General features: G+C 35.5%; 1 protein-coding gene across 1 annotated transcript in view; it reads left to right on the plus strand.

Annotated features, from left to right (window-relative positions):
• The first annotated feature begins 16,068 nt into the window (after positions 1 to 16,068).
• Positions 16,069 to 18,186, plus strand: part of Mtmr6 (Myotubularin related protein 6) — a 69,169-nt gene continuing 67,051 nt past the window's right edge. The window contains exon 1 of the mRNA XM_076459724.1: positions 16,069 to 16,343. Within this exon, the coding sequence (XP_076315839.1) occupies positions 16,320 to 16,343 (24 nt within the window). The 5' untranslated portion in view covers positions 16,069 to 16,319. The remainder of the gene's footprint in view (positions 16,344 to 18,186) is intronic.

The following is an 18,186-nucleotide window of genomic DNA, read 5'->3' on the forward strand; positions in this document are numbered from 1 at the left end:
AAGATAGTGAGGAAATAGAAATTCCTACTTCATCGCCAGTGTTAAGTTATATTAACTCTATCAAATTGCGTGCAAAAAATGAAGGGGGAAAAGGAACTTCATGAAAAGGCTGTAGAATTGGCTTTCTCTTTTAACCACATGAGAAAGCCTATTAAAAAACGAAACTGTTGAAATTGGACACTTTTTTTAAATAAATGTGATTAAGGATTTGTGTACTTGTGTATATTTTGAATGTATGTTTTGTTCTTATTCTAAAAAATATAACATAAACAGTATAATAACTTTATTAACAAACGTCTTACTTCCCTTGAGTCAAGCAAGTATAACGTTCCGCTCAAAAAATTATATATAATTAAGGAAATTCATGTTCACTAGGTCTATGTCAGAAAACCTGCTTAAGTCGGAAATTTTACCCAGTTCCGTGCGATTCCGCCTAAGACACGTTTTACTGTAATATCAATTATTTGTTTGTGTTTTGAATTTCGCGCAAAGCTACACGAGGGATATCTGTGCTAGCCGTCCCTAATTTAGCAGCGTAAGACTAGAGGGAAGGCAGCTAGTCAACATCACCCATCGCCAACTCTTGGGTTACTCTTTTACCAACGAATAGTAGGATTGACTGTAACATTATATCGCCTCCATAATGAAAGTTCGAGCATGTTTGGTGTGACGAGGATTCGAACCCGTGACCCTTAGATTACGAGTCGAGCACCTTAACCACGTGGCCAAATAATATGAACGAAGAGCCAAGTGTAGTAGCTTTTAATTAATAAATGGAAAATATTAAAACACACCATAAAAATATAAAATAAAGTAAGATGTCACAAGCATAAATACAATTTTATTTGTCAAAAGACAATAGTATTAGGCTTATGCAAATAAATTTCTTATCTATATATGCAAAAACGGCTCGTTTGGGTTGAGAAAATATTTTACATAGAAGAGCAAACAACGTTTCGACCTTCTTCGGTCATCGTGAACCTGACGCTCTGTTTTACAATTGTTTTTGATGTAGTGTCAATTTTAAGTATTGATATGCAGGAGAAGAGCGAGTTATTTATACTTTTTTAAAGCTTTTAATTTGATTATTATCTTATAGTTGGAGACAAATGGGTCGACCTGAAAAAAAAAGTGTGTAGATTTTAGAAACACGTTCTATACACATTTAGTTACAAATCAAAAATTGTGTTGTTTTTCCTAGTTCCCTTTTAGGAACTTGTGAGGTACTCAAGTAAGTCACTGCGTCTAGCTTTTCCTAAGTAACGAGCAGAATTTTTAGAGTAAACTGAAGCACATTTGGTTCTCCTAGAAGAGTGGTTCCTTGAATTAATGATTCAATAGCTGGTAATCACATCCTGATCTTTATTATTCACCGGTCAGTTGAGCTAACAAGAGTCAGTCATTGTCTTACATATACTCAGGAGCGTAGATTTTTTACACCCGATGGGAGGGATGATTTTTGCAACCATTTATGTAAACTGTTCAATTTGTAAATTGGTAATCTCTGATTACGTGAACCTGAAAGATGTAAACATGTAGTCAGAGAGTAATCTTGTTGCCACGATACTTCAAGGTTTCCATGTAGGTTTGTATAAGTGAGGTGTTGTTTTCAAAATGTTAACAGAATAAGGACAAATGTGTCACAAATTAACTGCCACATGAATTTATTCCTGCACACTGCACAGTATAAAAGATGGCCATTGTACCTGACAAGGTTACTAATAACTTTTATTGCATGAATTACGTTTTCAAATATTAATAAAATTGGTAATAACCCTTAATAAGTTTATATCTACTAAAAAAACTGTTCATGTTATTTGATAAAAATAATAAAAATGTCTTTTCGAACTTTTGAAAATTACACATCAATACAATGTAGCACATAATTATTCATACTTTTCATTGAAGTAAGATTGATTTAGTCCTCTAGTCTACATGTTCCCAAACGTAGACCTCCTTTGTGATGATCTGTTTATGAATTCTCTCATAAGCTTTTCTATATTTATCTTGTCGACCTCATTTTTGTGAGTGTGAGAAACTGCCACATGGTTGAGGCGGTACTGAGACATAGTTGACCTTAACCACGTCTTCAACCGTCTTAATGCAGAAAAGCTGCGTTCACATTCGCAGCTGAATACTGGACATACAAGCAAAATTTTCATGAGAAGAAACACTTCACTAAACATCTGCTGGCTTGTTTCATGCATCGTAAGCATCCTTCGCACCTTTCAGAGACACTGCTTTTGTTGTTCCTTTGAACAGGGAAACTGAAACTCGAGTCGTCGTGCAGAAATATCTGGATAGAAGTTTATAACCGAGTTGTCAATCTTGCCAAATGTAATCATGTTCTCAAGTGCCAGATATTGCCTCAAGTCATTGTTGTCTGCATTGAATCTAGTGGTCAGATGTTCTACGACTGTGTTCACAAATTCAAAATACTGGCTTCTGTAGTAATCTCTACCTGTTGCAGAATGGTGTACTGAGCCATCACCTGTGATCCTTCTGGGGGGTCTGCGAACGCGTGGTAGTTCAATAGGCACCAGATCTAGGGAAGTTACCTTTTTCTCAGCCTTCATCAAATATCTTGTTGTAATTTTCCTCTGTTTGCAATACCCGCAATTGTTCAACTGTCATTGCAGATGCTTCAATCATGCCAGATACTGTCGCTGATTTTGCTTAGAATGCACGGTTTTGTTCCTTTAATACAGCTAATGGAAGCTGAGCCATTAACAATCCTAAAACTGTCTTTCCTTTGTCAAATCTGTCCAGCAGACCTCGTGCTTTCACTGCTGCATCTGATTTTTCATTTGCTAATTCAGACAAAAAATCAACAATGTCACTGTAGTGATCATTAGCACATGTAATTGCAGATAGGTGGCACAACCAGCGGGCGGATGTATTTAACTGGATCATTGTGGCTGTCTGACAATACAATATTTTCAAAGATTGCCTTGTATTTGCCTGACCTCTGAAGTAAGACACCAATTTCATGTACTCACTGGATAGAATCTCGAACACATTCACAAGCTTCAACTGCATGTTGCGTTATTAAATTAGCCTTGTGTGCTCCACAGTGAAAAAGCAAAGCTAACGGTTGCTTCTCTTTTATTTTTGCCTGGGATCCACTGTACGCATCACTCATGTTAGCGGCTCCATCATAAGTTTGTGTTCTTAATCCTGACAGTGGTAAATTGAGTCTAGTCAGTACATCAAGTATAGTCGAGGATATTGTTTCACTAGTTGTATTGGAAACACTGTACAAACCAAGAAATGTCTCATGGACGTCAAGGTTCTCATCTACGTATCGTACACGTATTGCTTCCTGTTAGGCACCTGTAACATCTTGAGTGCCATCAACCATTAATGCAAAGACTTTACTTTGCTGCACTTCGTGTGCTGTGTTCCTCAGTTTTTGATAGCTGAACATCTCCATTATTTCATTCTGAGCCTGGGGTGATGTGAATGTGGTTTTCTTTGACAAGTAGGCCGGAGCTTTATAATTTTGCCTTTTGTGTGTTTTTAATGTTGTTGTAATTTGTTTTGCAGAATATGCATGTTTCTGATTATATTTCCTTTGATTACCGTAGTGAGCTCTTTTAAAGTTGCGTGTTTTTGTCAGTATTCATTTTGGTTTCTTCATTATTTTCCATTTTGACTAAGCTTGTGTCTTTCACATTACCTTTAGCATTTGCTTCTCTAAGGAAGTAAACAGCTACGAAAGTTTTGATTGAAAAATGTTGGGGTCATTCCATGAAGCTGGAATGAAAAACAAACAAAAGATTTCTCCTTTTTCACCTTATATTAATGCAAAACTTTCACTGAGTTTACATCATCTTTTGAAATGTTCAAACTTCTTTTCTTTCACCGTAGCCTAACCCACTGTTTAGTTATCAAACCAGCATCGGGCCCGGCATGGCCAAGCGTGCGACTCGTAATCTTGCTGAATTTGATACCATCTTTTCCAAACTGAGTAACATTGGCTCGTACTGGTTGAGCATTGACTAGTGGATCACAGCAGTTTCAAAGTAGTGTAGAATCCACTTTCAGAGTTTGTCATTGACAATAACATTACCTCGAGTTTCTTTGACCATCCAAGTAAGCATCAGAATTCGTGAAAACACTGTAATTAATCTTGAATCGAAGGACAGGCTGTACAAATTGTATGAGTAATTAGAGTTACACAATGAAGACCACAATTAACATAAAAATTAGTGACTGCTCTTTTATTAAAAAAAAAACTTGTGCATGAGAGTATTGGCCCAACAAATTTTCAGCTTCGTCGTATGTTTGCCCAAGAAGACCAAAATGATTATATTGGGATGCAATAAAACATCAGTGGCAACCTTGAATATTCGTTCCCCATGATGTTGAAGACGTTTCATGGAGACCTGTCAACTTTTCATATGTTTGCTTGTTTGTTTGTTTTTGAATTTCGCACAAAGCTACTCGAGGGCTATCTGTGCTAGCCGTCCCTAATTTAGCAGTGTAAGACTAGAGGGAAGGCAGCTAGTCATCACCACCCACCGCCAACTCTTGGGCTACTCTTTTACCAACGAATAGTGGGATTGGCCGTCACATTATAATGCCCCCACGGCTGAAAGGGCGAGCATGTTTGGCGCGACGGGGATGCGAACTAGCGACCCTCAGATTATGAGTCGCACGCCTTAACACGCTTGGCCATGCCGGGCCACTTTTCATATGACATCACATCCTAATTCACAAAGCAGAGGCAGTTTGACTCTTGTTCAGTGCCAGATATCTCTTCTGATCTTTCAATGATGACTAAATTTTGCAACAGTGACAGAGAATTGGCTTGCTTTGCAATATATCTCACAATGGAGTTGCTCATGGAACTCAGAATATCATTTTAAATTTTAGAGTAAGTATGATTCTGATTATGTGTTATCATATATAGAATTTGGAATCATTCTTCGATCTCAAGTTCAGTAGCTGACTTTGGTTCCGTCCTGTTGTTCGTAACCTCTAAAATCCAACCCTTGCAATGTTCAAAACTTCACTGTGCTTATAATCTTCAACAGGCATGATTTTGTTTTCTGTTGGTGTGATGCCAAAGCAATAGAGAGCTAGCTAGGTGTCTATTGGTCTATACCTTGAAGATGAGGCTACATTAACAATCAGCAGGTTTTGCAAACCTCTGTTGGTTTTGCAGTTTTAAATAACCGAGATACAAACACAGGATATGCTTTTACGTTAAGCATTTACTTTTTGCTTTTGAAATATTTTGTGCAGTAAAAGGTTTGGTTTGTTTTGAATTTCGCGCAAAGCTACTCGAGGGCTACCTGCGCCAGCCGTCCCTAATTTAGCAATGTAAGGCTAGCGGGAAGGCAGCTAGTCATCACCACCCACCGCCAACTCTTGGACTACTACTTTACCGGAGAATAGTGGGATTGACCGTCACACTATAACTCCCCCACAGCTTACCTCTGTGCGACGGAGATTCGAACCCGCGACCTTCACATTACGAGTTGAGTGCCTTAACCACTTGGCCAGTGCAATAAAAGCAAAGCATCCTTTTCAAACAAGAAATGTAAAAACCTCTGAATCATTTTGCCTGAAAATAAGGAGCCCTATTTGTTAATGTTTGATCTATGATGAATCTTGGGTTTGGTTGATATAAGGTATTTCCAAAATAATTTATTTTCGATCCTCTTAACTCTGTGGCTTCTACCTCAAAAGTATCTGTGGTGTAACTGCTCAACCCTTCCTTCTGCTGCATCTACTCCTACAAAAATATCAACTTCATGCACCACAGTTAATCCCTAAAACCTTTTTCTGAATGTTGTAGGCGTAGAAAACTAAATGATATAATAGTGGTAATAATGATAAAAATACAGTTCTGCTGAAGTACCTCCTTAAAGTAGTTTTACAGACCCTATTTGAAGGTATTAATATCCATATTAAATAATATTTTATAATGAAAGACGAGGACACATTCGAAACTAAGAACTGGTAGAGAAAAAATATTATGTCACCTTTATTATTATTTAGTATGTTTAATACCTTTAAAGCAGATGTTAATGGTAAGATATTTACGGATGTGATTACAATCTTATGTTATCAAAAACAATAAACACTTATGCAGCGTTTTTGGGAAAAATCCTGCTCATTTTTTCTTCTTTGCTGTTTCTGACGTTATTGGTAGCTCCTTTAAACCAAAAGTATACATTTAGTTTCTAAAATAGCTTTTGGTCCACTTATCAATATTTTGGTTGTCCAGTATAAATGCTTTTGTTTGTGTGTTTTCTTATAGCAAAGCCACATTGGGCTATCTGCTGAGCCCACCGAGAAGAATCAAGCCCCTGGATTTAGAGTTGTAAATCCGTGGACTTACCGCTAAACCAGCGGGGAACAAAAATGCTTTTATACATAACAATTACGTATACATTTCTCTTTCATAATTTGTAACTTATAAATATTAACCATGGTTTCCATCTTGAACCTTCTTGAGTCATTAATAAAGAGGGAAATGATTAATGATTATATCTGGTAAATTTATTAAACAAGAATAATTAGAAAAACAGCTAAAAAATTCAAACAACACAAATCAAATAAATAAAAGGTCACTCTCAGGGAAATAAATACACTACCTGTTTGTTCATGAAACAGCTAGCTGCGAAACGAATTCTTCACACATCAAAGTCGAAATAAATATCCACTGTTTTAACCAGTTTTAAAAATGTCCTCAGTTTGTTGTGCTTACAGATATTAATATTTACAGCAGTAAAATCATGGACATAATTTACCTGACTTTACCAGTTATTTCAAAACCGTACATTTAGCTCACTTGACGAATGATTCTTGCATATCTTAAGTGTTAGTGACTGTCTTGTTTTAAACACTTTATCCAAACTGCACCAAGATGAGAGCCCCTGCATGGCCAAGTGTGTTAAGGCGTGGGATTCGTAATCTGAGGGTCGCTGGTTCGCATCCCGGTCGCACCAAACATGCTCGCCTTCCCACCCGTGGGGGTGTTATAATGTGACGGTCAATCCCACTATTCCTTGGTAAAAGAGTAGCCCAAGAGTTGGCGGTGGGTGATGATGACTAGCTGCCTTCCCTCTGGTTTTACACTGCTAAATTAGGTGCGGCTAACGCAGATAGCCCTCGAGTAGCTTTGCGCGAAATTAAAACAAACAAACAAATAAAACCAAGGGGAAATCTATTTTGCTACGTGAGTTTCCATATGGTCATAGTGTGTAGACTTCGTTTGTCGTGACAACAGTTTTACGTATAAATATATGTAAATAAAATAGTTAAATCGCAAAATTACATATTCCCATCTTTTAAAACTATGTGTGGGGAGGGAGGACAATTTGATAGACTTTAAAAAATGGGTAGAACATCTTATTCCTAACAATTACCCCCTATGAAAGTAAGTGTGTTTTAAATTAAATTATTTGTTGAGTGGGTCAGAATGGGCAGCAGCTTCCTGTTTCAGAGAAACCACAAGAGTTGAGGACGACGTTTCGAAAGCCTTTCATCTCCAGAACATGGGCTACGAAGTTCAGGCCCATTGAAAGAGGGGTGATAAAGAGGAACATTGCCCAGGAGCCCCTGCGAATGAGAGCTGGTTATGCCTGTAAAACCTGTAAAGTAAAACTTAATCATAAATAAGCATAGTTTTGTTTGTTTGTTTTGAATTTCGCACAAAGCTACACAAGAGCTATTTGTGTTAGATGTCCCTAATTCACCAACGAAAGACTAGAGTGAAAGCAATTAGTCATCACCGCCCACCGCCAACTCTTGAGTTACTCTTTTGCCAAAGAATAGTGGAACTGACCGTAACATTATATTACCTGAAGACTGAAAGGGCAACTATGTTTAGTGGGACGAGGATTCGAACTCGCAGAACGCGAGTCGAGCGCCCTAACTACCTGGTCATGGAGGGCCAGAAAATATATATATTTGCCTATTATCTGCGTATAGACACTTGATACATTAAGTAATATTGAAGTAGTAATTAAAGTAATAATTAATATGTATTTGTTATTTTACAGGTATCAACAACAGGTATTATATCTTATGGAAAGATATGACAGCAACAAACAGGTTCATGCAGTATTTACAAGGAACCACGGGTTGACTACGTGTTGCTTGACAGAAATATTTCAAGTAGTTTGAACCTACATATGTGAAAAGGTAAAGTGAAATTATCTCTGGGTAGTAAAATTTATAAACATTATAACAGGGTGTAATAAAATTACATTTAGTGTAATCAATATTTTATTATCTAAAATAGTTTCGACCAAGCTTGTTGAAATATATCAAAACCACACAGTTTTTGAATATATTCTTAACATTTCCAGTACAAACTGGTTATAATGCATGGAAATGCAAACTGTACGTGGAATGGAAAAGGCAAGAAACATCTCGGTGTGAGGTGAAGAATTGACAAAGGAAACGAGATGTTTATGTTAAGAAATTCCATGGTCGAAAGTACAAGGTCAACAGTGTTCAGTCATAAAAAGTCCATCACTAGCATGTGCGTGTACATATCTACTTTGTAGTCTCACCCCCTCTCAATATCTTTTACATTGGACCCAAACCCTTTATATAATAACCAGACAGTCGTGGAGAGAATATAATGGAATTATAAGATAGCTGTGAACTATCATAATAGTCACAAAGATCTTGGAGAGCAAACTAAAGTTTAGGTCAAGCTAGAGACCCAGTGGTGCCCACACTGATTGAGCTGTCTGGGGGTATTTCCCACACTGATTGAGCTGTCTGGGGGTATTGTCCACACTGATTGAGCTGTCTGGGGGTATTTCCCACACTGATTGAGCTGTTTGGGATTATCGTGTATTTTGGAAGTTTTACACTTTGATTCTGAATGACCTTTCAGAATGGACCAACTTGTTGTCTCTTCTGCTTATGTTTATGTTTCTGAACCTGCTAGTTGTTACTTGTTGTTCTATATCGTTGCTGAATTCCATAACGTATCACTGTTCAATCTTGGAAGAAATTATGGTGAGTACTATTCATGATTTGGTAAATGTTTCTGAGTTTCTGGCATCAACTAACGCACGTGAGGATGACCTTAGTTTTATGTTTATAAAGATACATCACTCAACAGTACATCTGACCTGTGGGTCTGAGGGTGCTACTGTAGGGTTAGTCCTTCGAGCTCTTGTGAATCAATGATTGTTGACCACTCCTTAGATGCCTATGTTTTTGTTGTTGTTGGCGAATTAACTAACGGTTAGGGATGGCTATAGCAACAGTGTTGTAGTAAACATACGTCACATGTGTGGGGTATGGTTGTGTGAAAATCTGGCTTTTTATGATAGTTAAAGCTAACTTTTATGAATGCAAGCCAAACATAAAAGGTTTTAAACACTAAACACACCAACATAAAAAAGAATTGTGTTTGATTTTAGGATATTTTGTTTTGTATGGATGTCTAGTGTAGTTCAAAGGAGGCTTACTAAACTGATAGGGAAAATATAAAACTTTTTTTTCATTACAAGGTAAATGCACGCACCACAAACACTAGCCATTGTTTGTGATTGAGTTTTGTCAGTTAATGTTGTTGTAAACTTCTTGTATTTTAACTGTTTTATTACGACAGTCTCAGTTAGAAGTAATGAGAGAAATGTAAGCACACATATTCCATGATTGGTATCTTTTATACTTTTTGTTGTTTATACATTGTAAGCATAACTTTACAAATGACATTCAAGTGGAAATACCATTCACGCTAAGTGTACTACAAATAAGGTAAAAATAAACGTATTTTTACGGTTTCATAGCTAATCAGTCAAGTAAATGAATATACTTAATACCTAACACAGATGTAAATACTTTACTAAACCTAATTACTTCTCTGAACTAAAACTGACTAACTTACTGTTCTCTGATTTTCATATTTATGTCTAATACTTCTTTTAGGTATTTAATAAAATCTCTGGATCATTATATTATTTTGACCAGTATCTCCATCTTACAAACAAATTACAACATGAAAAGTGTAGCTTACAACACTGCTTTCTGGATTATGAAGTCTCTGGGACAATTCTAATACACTACAATAAACCGTCCATTCTCCAAGTTTTTACGGTTTTCTATTGTGAGGTTTATGGTGTAGAGGTGATATGGATTTTTGTCTCTTGTTTTCATCAGCTATCCTGCTACTGGAGAAGTTTCCTAGGTATATGATAGAGTGAACCCACTTGTAGCTCCAGTCTTGATGACTGCCCGGAAGTGGTCTTGAAAGGATCATCCATAGATTCAGATTCTGCTGAGAAGTTCTCCTCTTGAGTTACCAAGTTGAGACGTTCTTCTCTTAAGTTACCTAGATGAGAAGTCCTCCTCTTGAGTTATCTAGATGTGAAGTCCTTCTCTTGAATTATCTAGATGAGAAGTCTTCCTCTTGAGGTACCTGGATGAGAAGTTCTTCTCTTGCGTTACCTAGATGAGAAGTCCTTCTCTTGAGTTATCTAGATGTGAAGTCCTTCTCTTGAATTATCTAGATGAGAAGTCTTCCTCTTGAGGTACCTGGATGAGAAGTTCTTCTCTTGCGTTACCTAGATGAGAAGTCCTTCTCTTGAGTTACCTGGATGAGAAGTCCTTCTCTTGAATTATCTAGATGAGAAGATCTTCTTCTCTTGAGTTACCATGATGAGAAGTCCTCCTCTTGAGTTACCAAGATGAGAAGTCCTCCTCTTGAATTACCAAGATGAGAAGTCCTCCTCTTTATGTACCTAGATGTGAAGTCCTTCTCTTGAGTTACATAGATGAGAAGTTCTTCTTCTTTTGAGTTACCTAGATGAGAAGTCCTCCTCTTGAGTTACCAAGATGAGAAGTCCTCCTCTTGATGTACCTAGATGTGAAGTTCTTCTCTTGAGTTACCTAGATGAGAAGTTCTTCTTCTCTTGAGTTACCTAGTTGAGAAGTCCTTTTCTTGAGTTACCTAGATGAGAAGTCCTCCTCTTGATGTACCTAGATGAGAAGTCCTCCTCTTGAGTTATCTAGTTGAGAAGTCATCTTGAGTTACCTAGATGAGTAGTTCTTTTTTTGAGTTACCTAGTTGAGAAGTCCTCTTGAGTTACCCAGATGAGTGTTCTTGTACCACTTTATTTCCAAAGATGATTATGATTGATGACTTTTGAGTTCAATCATCTGTTCTTCTGAATTTTATAAGCTATATTGCTGATTTTTGGTGGTACAACATATGAGGTTTAACATTAGAGTTAATCCTTTCTTTCTGTGGGAATTATATAGCCATTCATTGTTACTTCAGTTGAATCCATTCTTATCGGAATTAACATCGTAACAACTTTTCATTTTATCAATAGTTGGTTTAAGTGTTTCTAGTAATGTATAACATTTATAATGTTTCATGATTTTTTCTACATATTCTGTGTAACTTCTAAGTAACTATTTTTTGGATGAGAGTACAAAACGTCTAATGACATTTTGAGTTTTCTTTTAAACATTAGTGATGACACTGTGTTAGTCATAACTTTATGTGTTGCTATACAACAACTCATCAGTAACAGTGGAAGATTTTGATTTCATAACTTCTGAGGTTCATCTACACAAGTGGCTAATTGCTGTAATTGTGTGAAGTTGTATCTGTCAGCCATGCCATCAGATGATGAATGAAGGGTTATTATGGTGGCCTTCTTGATCTGTAGAATCTGACAAGGACTAAGTGTACTGTCTCAAGCGGTAATCCAACATAATGTTGCTGTCTCGGCTTATGCTATTTTCTCCTTGGACCTTTTGGCTTACAACGGATTTCACATGTTTACACTAATCTCCAGGAGATTCTCGACACCCAAACCAACAGAAGCGTTTTTTCACTTGCTTATCTGTCTTTTCAATACCCAAATGTCTAACCACTAGAAGCTTGTGAAGATGATGGAGTGTTGTGAAATGTAGAGTTTGTGATAGCACTGCTTGTAGTATTTACTTCTGTTCATAGTATCTTTCCATTTTTTATAATAATACCTCTTGAAAGTATACCTCCCAGTGAGTCAGTGGTATATCAGTAGGTTTAAATTTCAATACCTGTGGTTGGCAGGTACAGAGACCCCATCGTATTGACTTGTGCTTAATAACAATCAAAGTAATCCTTGAAACCTTAATGATCCCATCGTACACAGTACATATTTATCTTCAGATTACATGGAGTGACTGTTTGTCAGAAGGGTCTTTCAGTACTATTTTTGATCCAAACTCGTATTATTTACCTGAATGTTTGTTGAGCCACGTTAGTTCTTCATCATTACTTGAATATTTTTATGTTTGCTTATAAGCTGCTACATTTTAGGCTAATCATCTTTACTATCTTGTTCTATGCTCTTGTTTTCATAGTATTTACCATCAGCAACACATGGTTTTCAGGATAATGAATCATAATTTCCACGGTTTCGTTTAAGGAGATGCACAATGTTAAATTGCTCTCCTGAAGTTTTGGGATCCCTCTTGCTATCTGTACTGCTAGGCTGTGAAGATTCATTTTCTACTTCAGTGTCACGTGATCTGTCTAAAATATGAAACTCTGTCCATAAAGGTAATGATGGAAAAGACTTAAGGCTCACACAGCACTTAGTAACTCTTTACAAGTTATACAATATTTCCTTTTATACAGCGTTTATTGCATTGCTATATTAGGCAAACATGTTCTTCTCTATATGTTAGTTGTGACAAAACTGTCCCCACTGCAAAATCACTAACATCTATCTGTATTTATAGAGTTTGATATGTTAATATAAGAGTGATGGTCAGTTCCTTTTTCAGGTTTTTCAACACTTCTTTACAATCAGCAAAAAATATCTGGCTTTTCAGTAATTTATATAAAGGATAAGTTATAATTCAGAACGATTTTCTACAAAATGAAAGTAGTAAGAGCATAATGCAAATAATCGTATCCTCCAGTGAGACATTAGTAAGTCTATGGACTTACAATAGTAAAATATATGGTTCAATTTCCCATAGTGGATCGGGCCCGGCATGGCCAAGCGTGTTAAGGCGTGCGACTCGTTATCTGAGGGTCGCAGGTTTGCATCCCCGTCGCGCCAAACATGCTCGCCCTTTCAACCGTTGGGCGTTATAATGTTACGGTCAATTCCACTATTCGTTGGTAAAAGAGTAGCCCAAGAGTTGGCGGTGGGTGGTGATGACTAGCTGCCTTCCCTCTAGTCTTACACTGCTAAATTATGGACGGCTAGCACAGATAGCCCTCGAGTAGCTTTGTGCGAAATTTAAAAAAAACAAAACCCATAGTGGACACAGCAGGCAGACGAATGTGGCTTAAAGAAACAAATAAAATAATCATCTTACCTAATCCACGTTCTTTGGTGTTGACTAATTCTGGACAGAACTAGTCTCCGATGGATGAGTAGACACTTCATCTTTATTAACTTGTTAATGGAATGCTCCATATTCCTTTTGATTCAGTTAAGGTTCTCTTTCCTCGACTGATTCAGAACTTTTCTTAGCTCTTTATAAGCATTATAATATCTTTCAATGTGCGATTATGTCATCCAAGTAGATGAGCACAACGTTCCAATATAGTTCAAACATTCAATTAGTCAACTCATCGCAGAAACATTATATAATCGAAATGACAATTTCTATTTGTCAATATCCGCTCTTAAGATTCTATGTTGAAAAATATTCTAATCCAGATACAGCATCTAAAGCAGAGCCAATTGTTGGCAGTAGGTAGGCATTATTCTTTTAACTTCATTCATCCTCCTTTAGTTCAGGCAGAACCTTGTTGATCCAGTTTTCTTTTTTTACAAATACAGTAGATGATGCCCAAAGATTAGTACCCAGTTCTATCACTCCTTCTTTCTCCTTGAAATCCTCAGTCTGTTTTGCAAATGGGAACTTTCTGGCTAACTTACATAAAGAAACTGCATTTTCAGTTTCAATTTTGTGGGATATTCCTTTAGCCAAAGTCACGAGGTTAATGGAAGAGGTTTCTTGAGTTAATTGTGCAATCTCTAGCAATGATCAACTGTAAGACCCATCTAAGGTCATATAGCTTATGAGTGAGGTGTTAAACTTTTTAGGTAAGGACTTGGCATTATACTTTCTATATCCTTCCTGAAAAATGACTACTTATTATGTTCTCTAATGTAAAAGTACTACTTGTACAACTCCACATGTTGCAATGTCCCGTCCAATTTTTCTCGAATATTATGGTTTACTGAATTCTTCACAATAAGTCATCATAGTCCAATTATTTTTTGATCCATCATTGTTGAACTGGTCAGCTCAATTAAGAGACATGTTTTGAGTTGAAATAGTTTTATAACACATTTCTCTACATTCGGTATACAGCATACTTATAAATTTTACTAAAAACTTACTACATTTCGTGTAGACACATTTAGTAAAATCAGAAAATCTTCCTCTTATGGGAAATCTTATTTTGTTTATTAGATTGTTCACAAGTGTATGTGGTTAATAATTCATTTTACAGGATTTTTATTCTTCCATTGATATTCTTTTCTGCATTGTTGATGCTTTTTTTTTACTTTGTTCATTTTAAAAATATTTTATAACAACAACCATCCTTTACTACATTAACGTCTTTCTGCATTGTTTCAGAGGCCTGGCATGGCCAGGTGGTTAAGGCACTCGAGTTCTAATCTACGATCCCCGTCACAACAAACATGCTCGCCCTACCAGCCCTGGGGGCGTTATAATGTGACGGTCAATCTCACTATTCGTTAGTAAAAGAGTAGCCCAAGAGTTGGCGGTGGGTGGTGATGACTAGCTGCCTTCTCTCTAGTCTTACACTGCAAAATTAGGGACGGCTAGCACAGTTAGCCCTCGAGTAGCTTTGTGCGAAATTTAAAAAAAACAACACCCATAGTGGACACAGCAGGCAGCCAAATGTGGCTTAAAGAAACAAATAAAATAATCATCTTACCTAATCCACGTTCTTTGGTGTTTCAGTTTTGTCCTTACAGCCTTTCCTCACTTCAATCTTATTGTTGTAATCTCTTTGTACATTTCTAATAGCTTTATTCATACTGTCTTCAGTCGTTTTTATTTAATTTAGTTCTTTAAAGATGGCATCACTTTTTTTCAATTTCTTCCTTAAATTCCTGTCTCGTTGTTATAATGTTTCATTTTTTCTTCGTATTTCAATAAATTTCTTCTTATTATACATTTAATTTTTCGTTTTGCTCTTTCTGGCTTTCTTTTAATCTTCTGTTTTGCTCTTCTTGACTTTCTTTAACTCCAATAAATCTCTGATATCATCTTGTTAGAATCTCAGTGACTACATTTACTCAATGTTCTATTTTATTTTTACCAAAATAATCCCGATTTTGACACCAGAGTTGTACAGCTGTTATTTTGTAGGCTAGTTCTTTTAAATTATGTGGTGAAAGTTCAGTCCAAGTAATGATAACAAATTAATTTATTTCTTCCTTAAATTTTCGAAAACTTGTAGGCTCAAGTTCATAAATGATGTTCAAACCGAAAATACCCTGCTAAACTTGCACAATTTACGGCTATTTAATCGAGTAACATAAAATAGATAGTAACTAACACTAATCCAAATACTTAAAAACTGAGTTAGTGTTTCATTTATTTTAGTACTTATAACCTGTCTTTCGATACTATTTAAATTTACTAGCTTTTCGTGACGTCAATTTTAGAACTTGATATTAATACTATACTCTCTTCAGTAAACGCCCGAATTAAGAATCTGAAAATAGACCCAGAACAGTATTAAAACTAATCGGTTCAATCTATTAAGTTACACCTTCTTTTAATGACTAAACAATCAAAGTTCTAGTCATTAAAATCACATTCCTCGATCTACATTAGACTATTTTCCGGTTACAAAGAAATGATAATTTCTGGAGACGTAATACAATAAAAGCACATAACATTGTTCGCTCCTCTACATAGAGTTTTCTCTATCCATACCAGCTGTTTTTTACATGTATATTTTTCTCTACAAGTGGGTTTTCTTGTCACCGATCAAGAAGAAAATGTTTTACACATTCCATATTTTAAACACAATTTATTTTAACGTTACTTGAAACGATATAGTGCCATCTGTCCGACTTATTTTAAAGCATTTCTGTGAGAGGCGATGCAGAGAACAAGTTATTGATTATTACATGTGAAGCTTGCTTGTTAATTTGTAGATAGATCGTAGAGTGTGAAGAATAATGTATTATTGTATATAATTCATTTCTGTAAATTAGTTATTGTAAAGATTGTATCTTACTTGGTGTACGAATTAGAGTACACACATTTATTATAATATACCAATCTAGTCTTATGCAAAAATTGTTACTGTCAAGAGTCACATAAAAATGGAACATATTAAAACTCCTAAGGTAAGTTATCTTGGTCTTGCATTTAACTTAATAGCATTAAGCCTTAGCATTAACACTAATTGTAAAATGTTTATTTACAACAAAATAATATGACTGGCATGAAAATAGCGAACAGTGTATTACTGTTGTACATTTACATTGATTTAGAAACAAGAGCAACAACGTTGATAACCTATGTAACACTGTAACTGTAACGTAATGAACGTAGATTGACGTAATCCGTAAAGTATGCTTAAGTTTATATGTTAAAACAAACTGAAAAGTAGTAAATATAACCGTTTTAACTAAATGCTAGGGCAGATGTATTGTGTTTTTTACAAACTGTGACGTTACTGTTTCAATTTTCAATGTATTCTCAAGAGGGCTGGTATGGGTATTAAAACTTTAACTAAAATAAACAACTTCAGTGTTTTGAAAAGTGTGCTACAACTTAAAAGTGTAACGTCGTAAAACATACAGGAACATTGTTGGTTGATCCTTCATTGGTATTATACTGTGTACTACACTTTGACTATATTTATTAAAAATTCAAAATATTAAAATGGCTTCACTATAGTCCCTCTCATGGTAGCTCAATAGTAACTGTGATGTCTTGTAACTCGAGAAATCAGTTTTGATATTTGTAGTGAGTAGAGCACAGATAGTACATTGAGCAATTTTGTTCATAGCAACAAACAAACTTTATTAATACTTTGGTTTTATTTTTTTGTGTGTAAGCACTCCCAAGTTTTTTCATTATTGATTTAAATTATTAAAAAAGATGGATAAGTTTTACAAGTACTGAACTTGAATCGCTTGATAGGTGAAAGAAAAAATAAATTGTTCAAAAGAAGGCTTGAGAATGGAAAGTAAATATATGTTATAGTACATTTCTAAAGGATAAAATGTGTTTATCTATTTATATATGACTTGTTAACTTTACTTGCAAGATGGTTTAATTGGTTGGTGAAACAGTAACTGGTAAATATTGGGAAAAGTGTTGATAAACCAAAATCCACCCAACTTTTATTATTATCTATTTTACATCTTTTGGTTGCCATAGTATCCTTTTGGCTCTTATTTATGTTTTGGTTGAACTATGAGCAGATTTGTTTTAATAATTTAAACTGGTATTTGTATGTAGAATGATTGTGAAATAAAACTTCAGTGTATTCTTTATTTAATTGAATCAGATTTTATACACTGGGGTGGGTTTATTCTACCAGGTTTTTACTAATGAATAACAACAATGCTATTGGTATTAGAAACTTAAGTTGTATTAGGTGTCATTAAGTTGAAGGGAGAGATTGGAGTTTGGACAGTACTTGGTAATTGGAAGGTTCTGTTAAGGACACTGCTTAATATAATAATCATTGAATGTTCTTGAAGTAATATGAATTATAATTCTATTATATCTTTTATCTTAACAAAGTTAGTATAGTGGAATACAATTGTTAGTTTCCTAATGTTAGAAAGGTTAGATACATTATCATTAGTAACTGCTTGTAACCATCATTCTGTGCTTTAATTGAAGTCCAGGGAGTACCTAGTTAGGACTGAAAAAATAAAAAACAATTTTCAAGATAAGATAAAATATATGCTCCATATGTCATGCTGTCCAACCCCTAAAACAACCATATAAAAAGGTGTAGTGTTATAATAATAGTCATGTGGCAAATACTCCACACGTTCATAAATATTGATCTGAGTCTGATCAAAAACTCAGCATTTATAACATTCTTTTTTATTGTCAACATTTTAAATTCTCCTTATTCAGCTGATTATCCAGTTACCAAAACTTAAAGCAGTTTTAAGAAGTGGACTCACTGCAGGTCACCTTTAATTCTGTGTTTAAATATTCAAC

The sequence above is a fragment of the Tachypleus tridentatus genome, chromosome 10, assembly GCF_004210375.1.
Source record: "Tachypleus tridentatus isolate NWPU-2018 chromosome 10, ASM421037v1, whole genome shotgun sequence".
Lineage (NCBI taxonomy): Eukaryota > Metazoa > Arthropoda > Merostomata > Xiphosura > Limulidae > Tachypleus > Tachypleus tridentatus.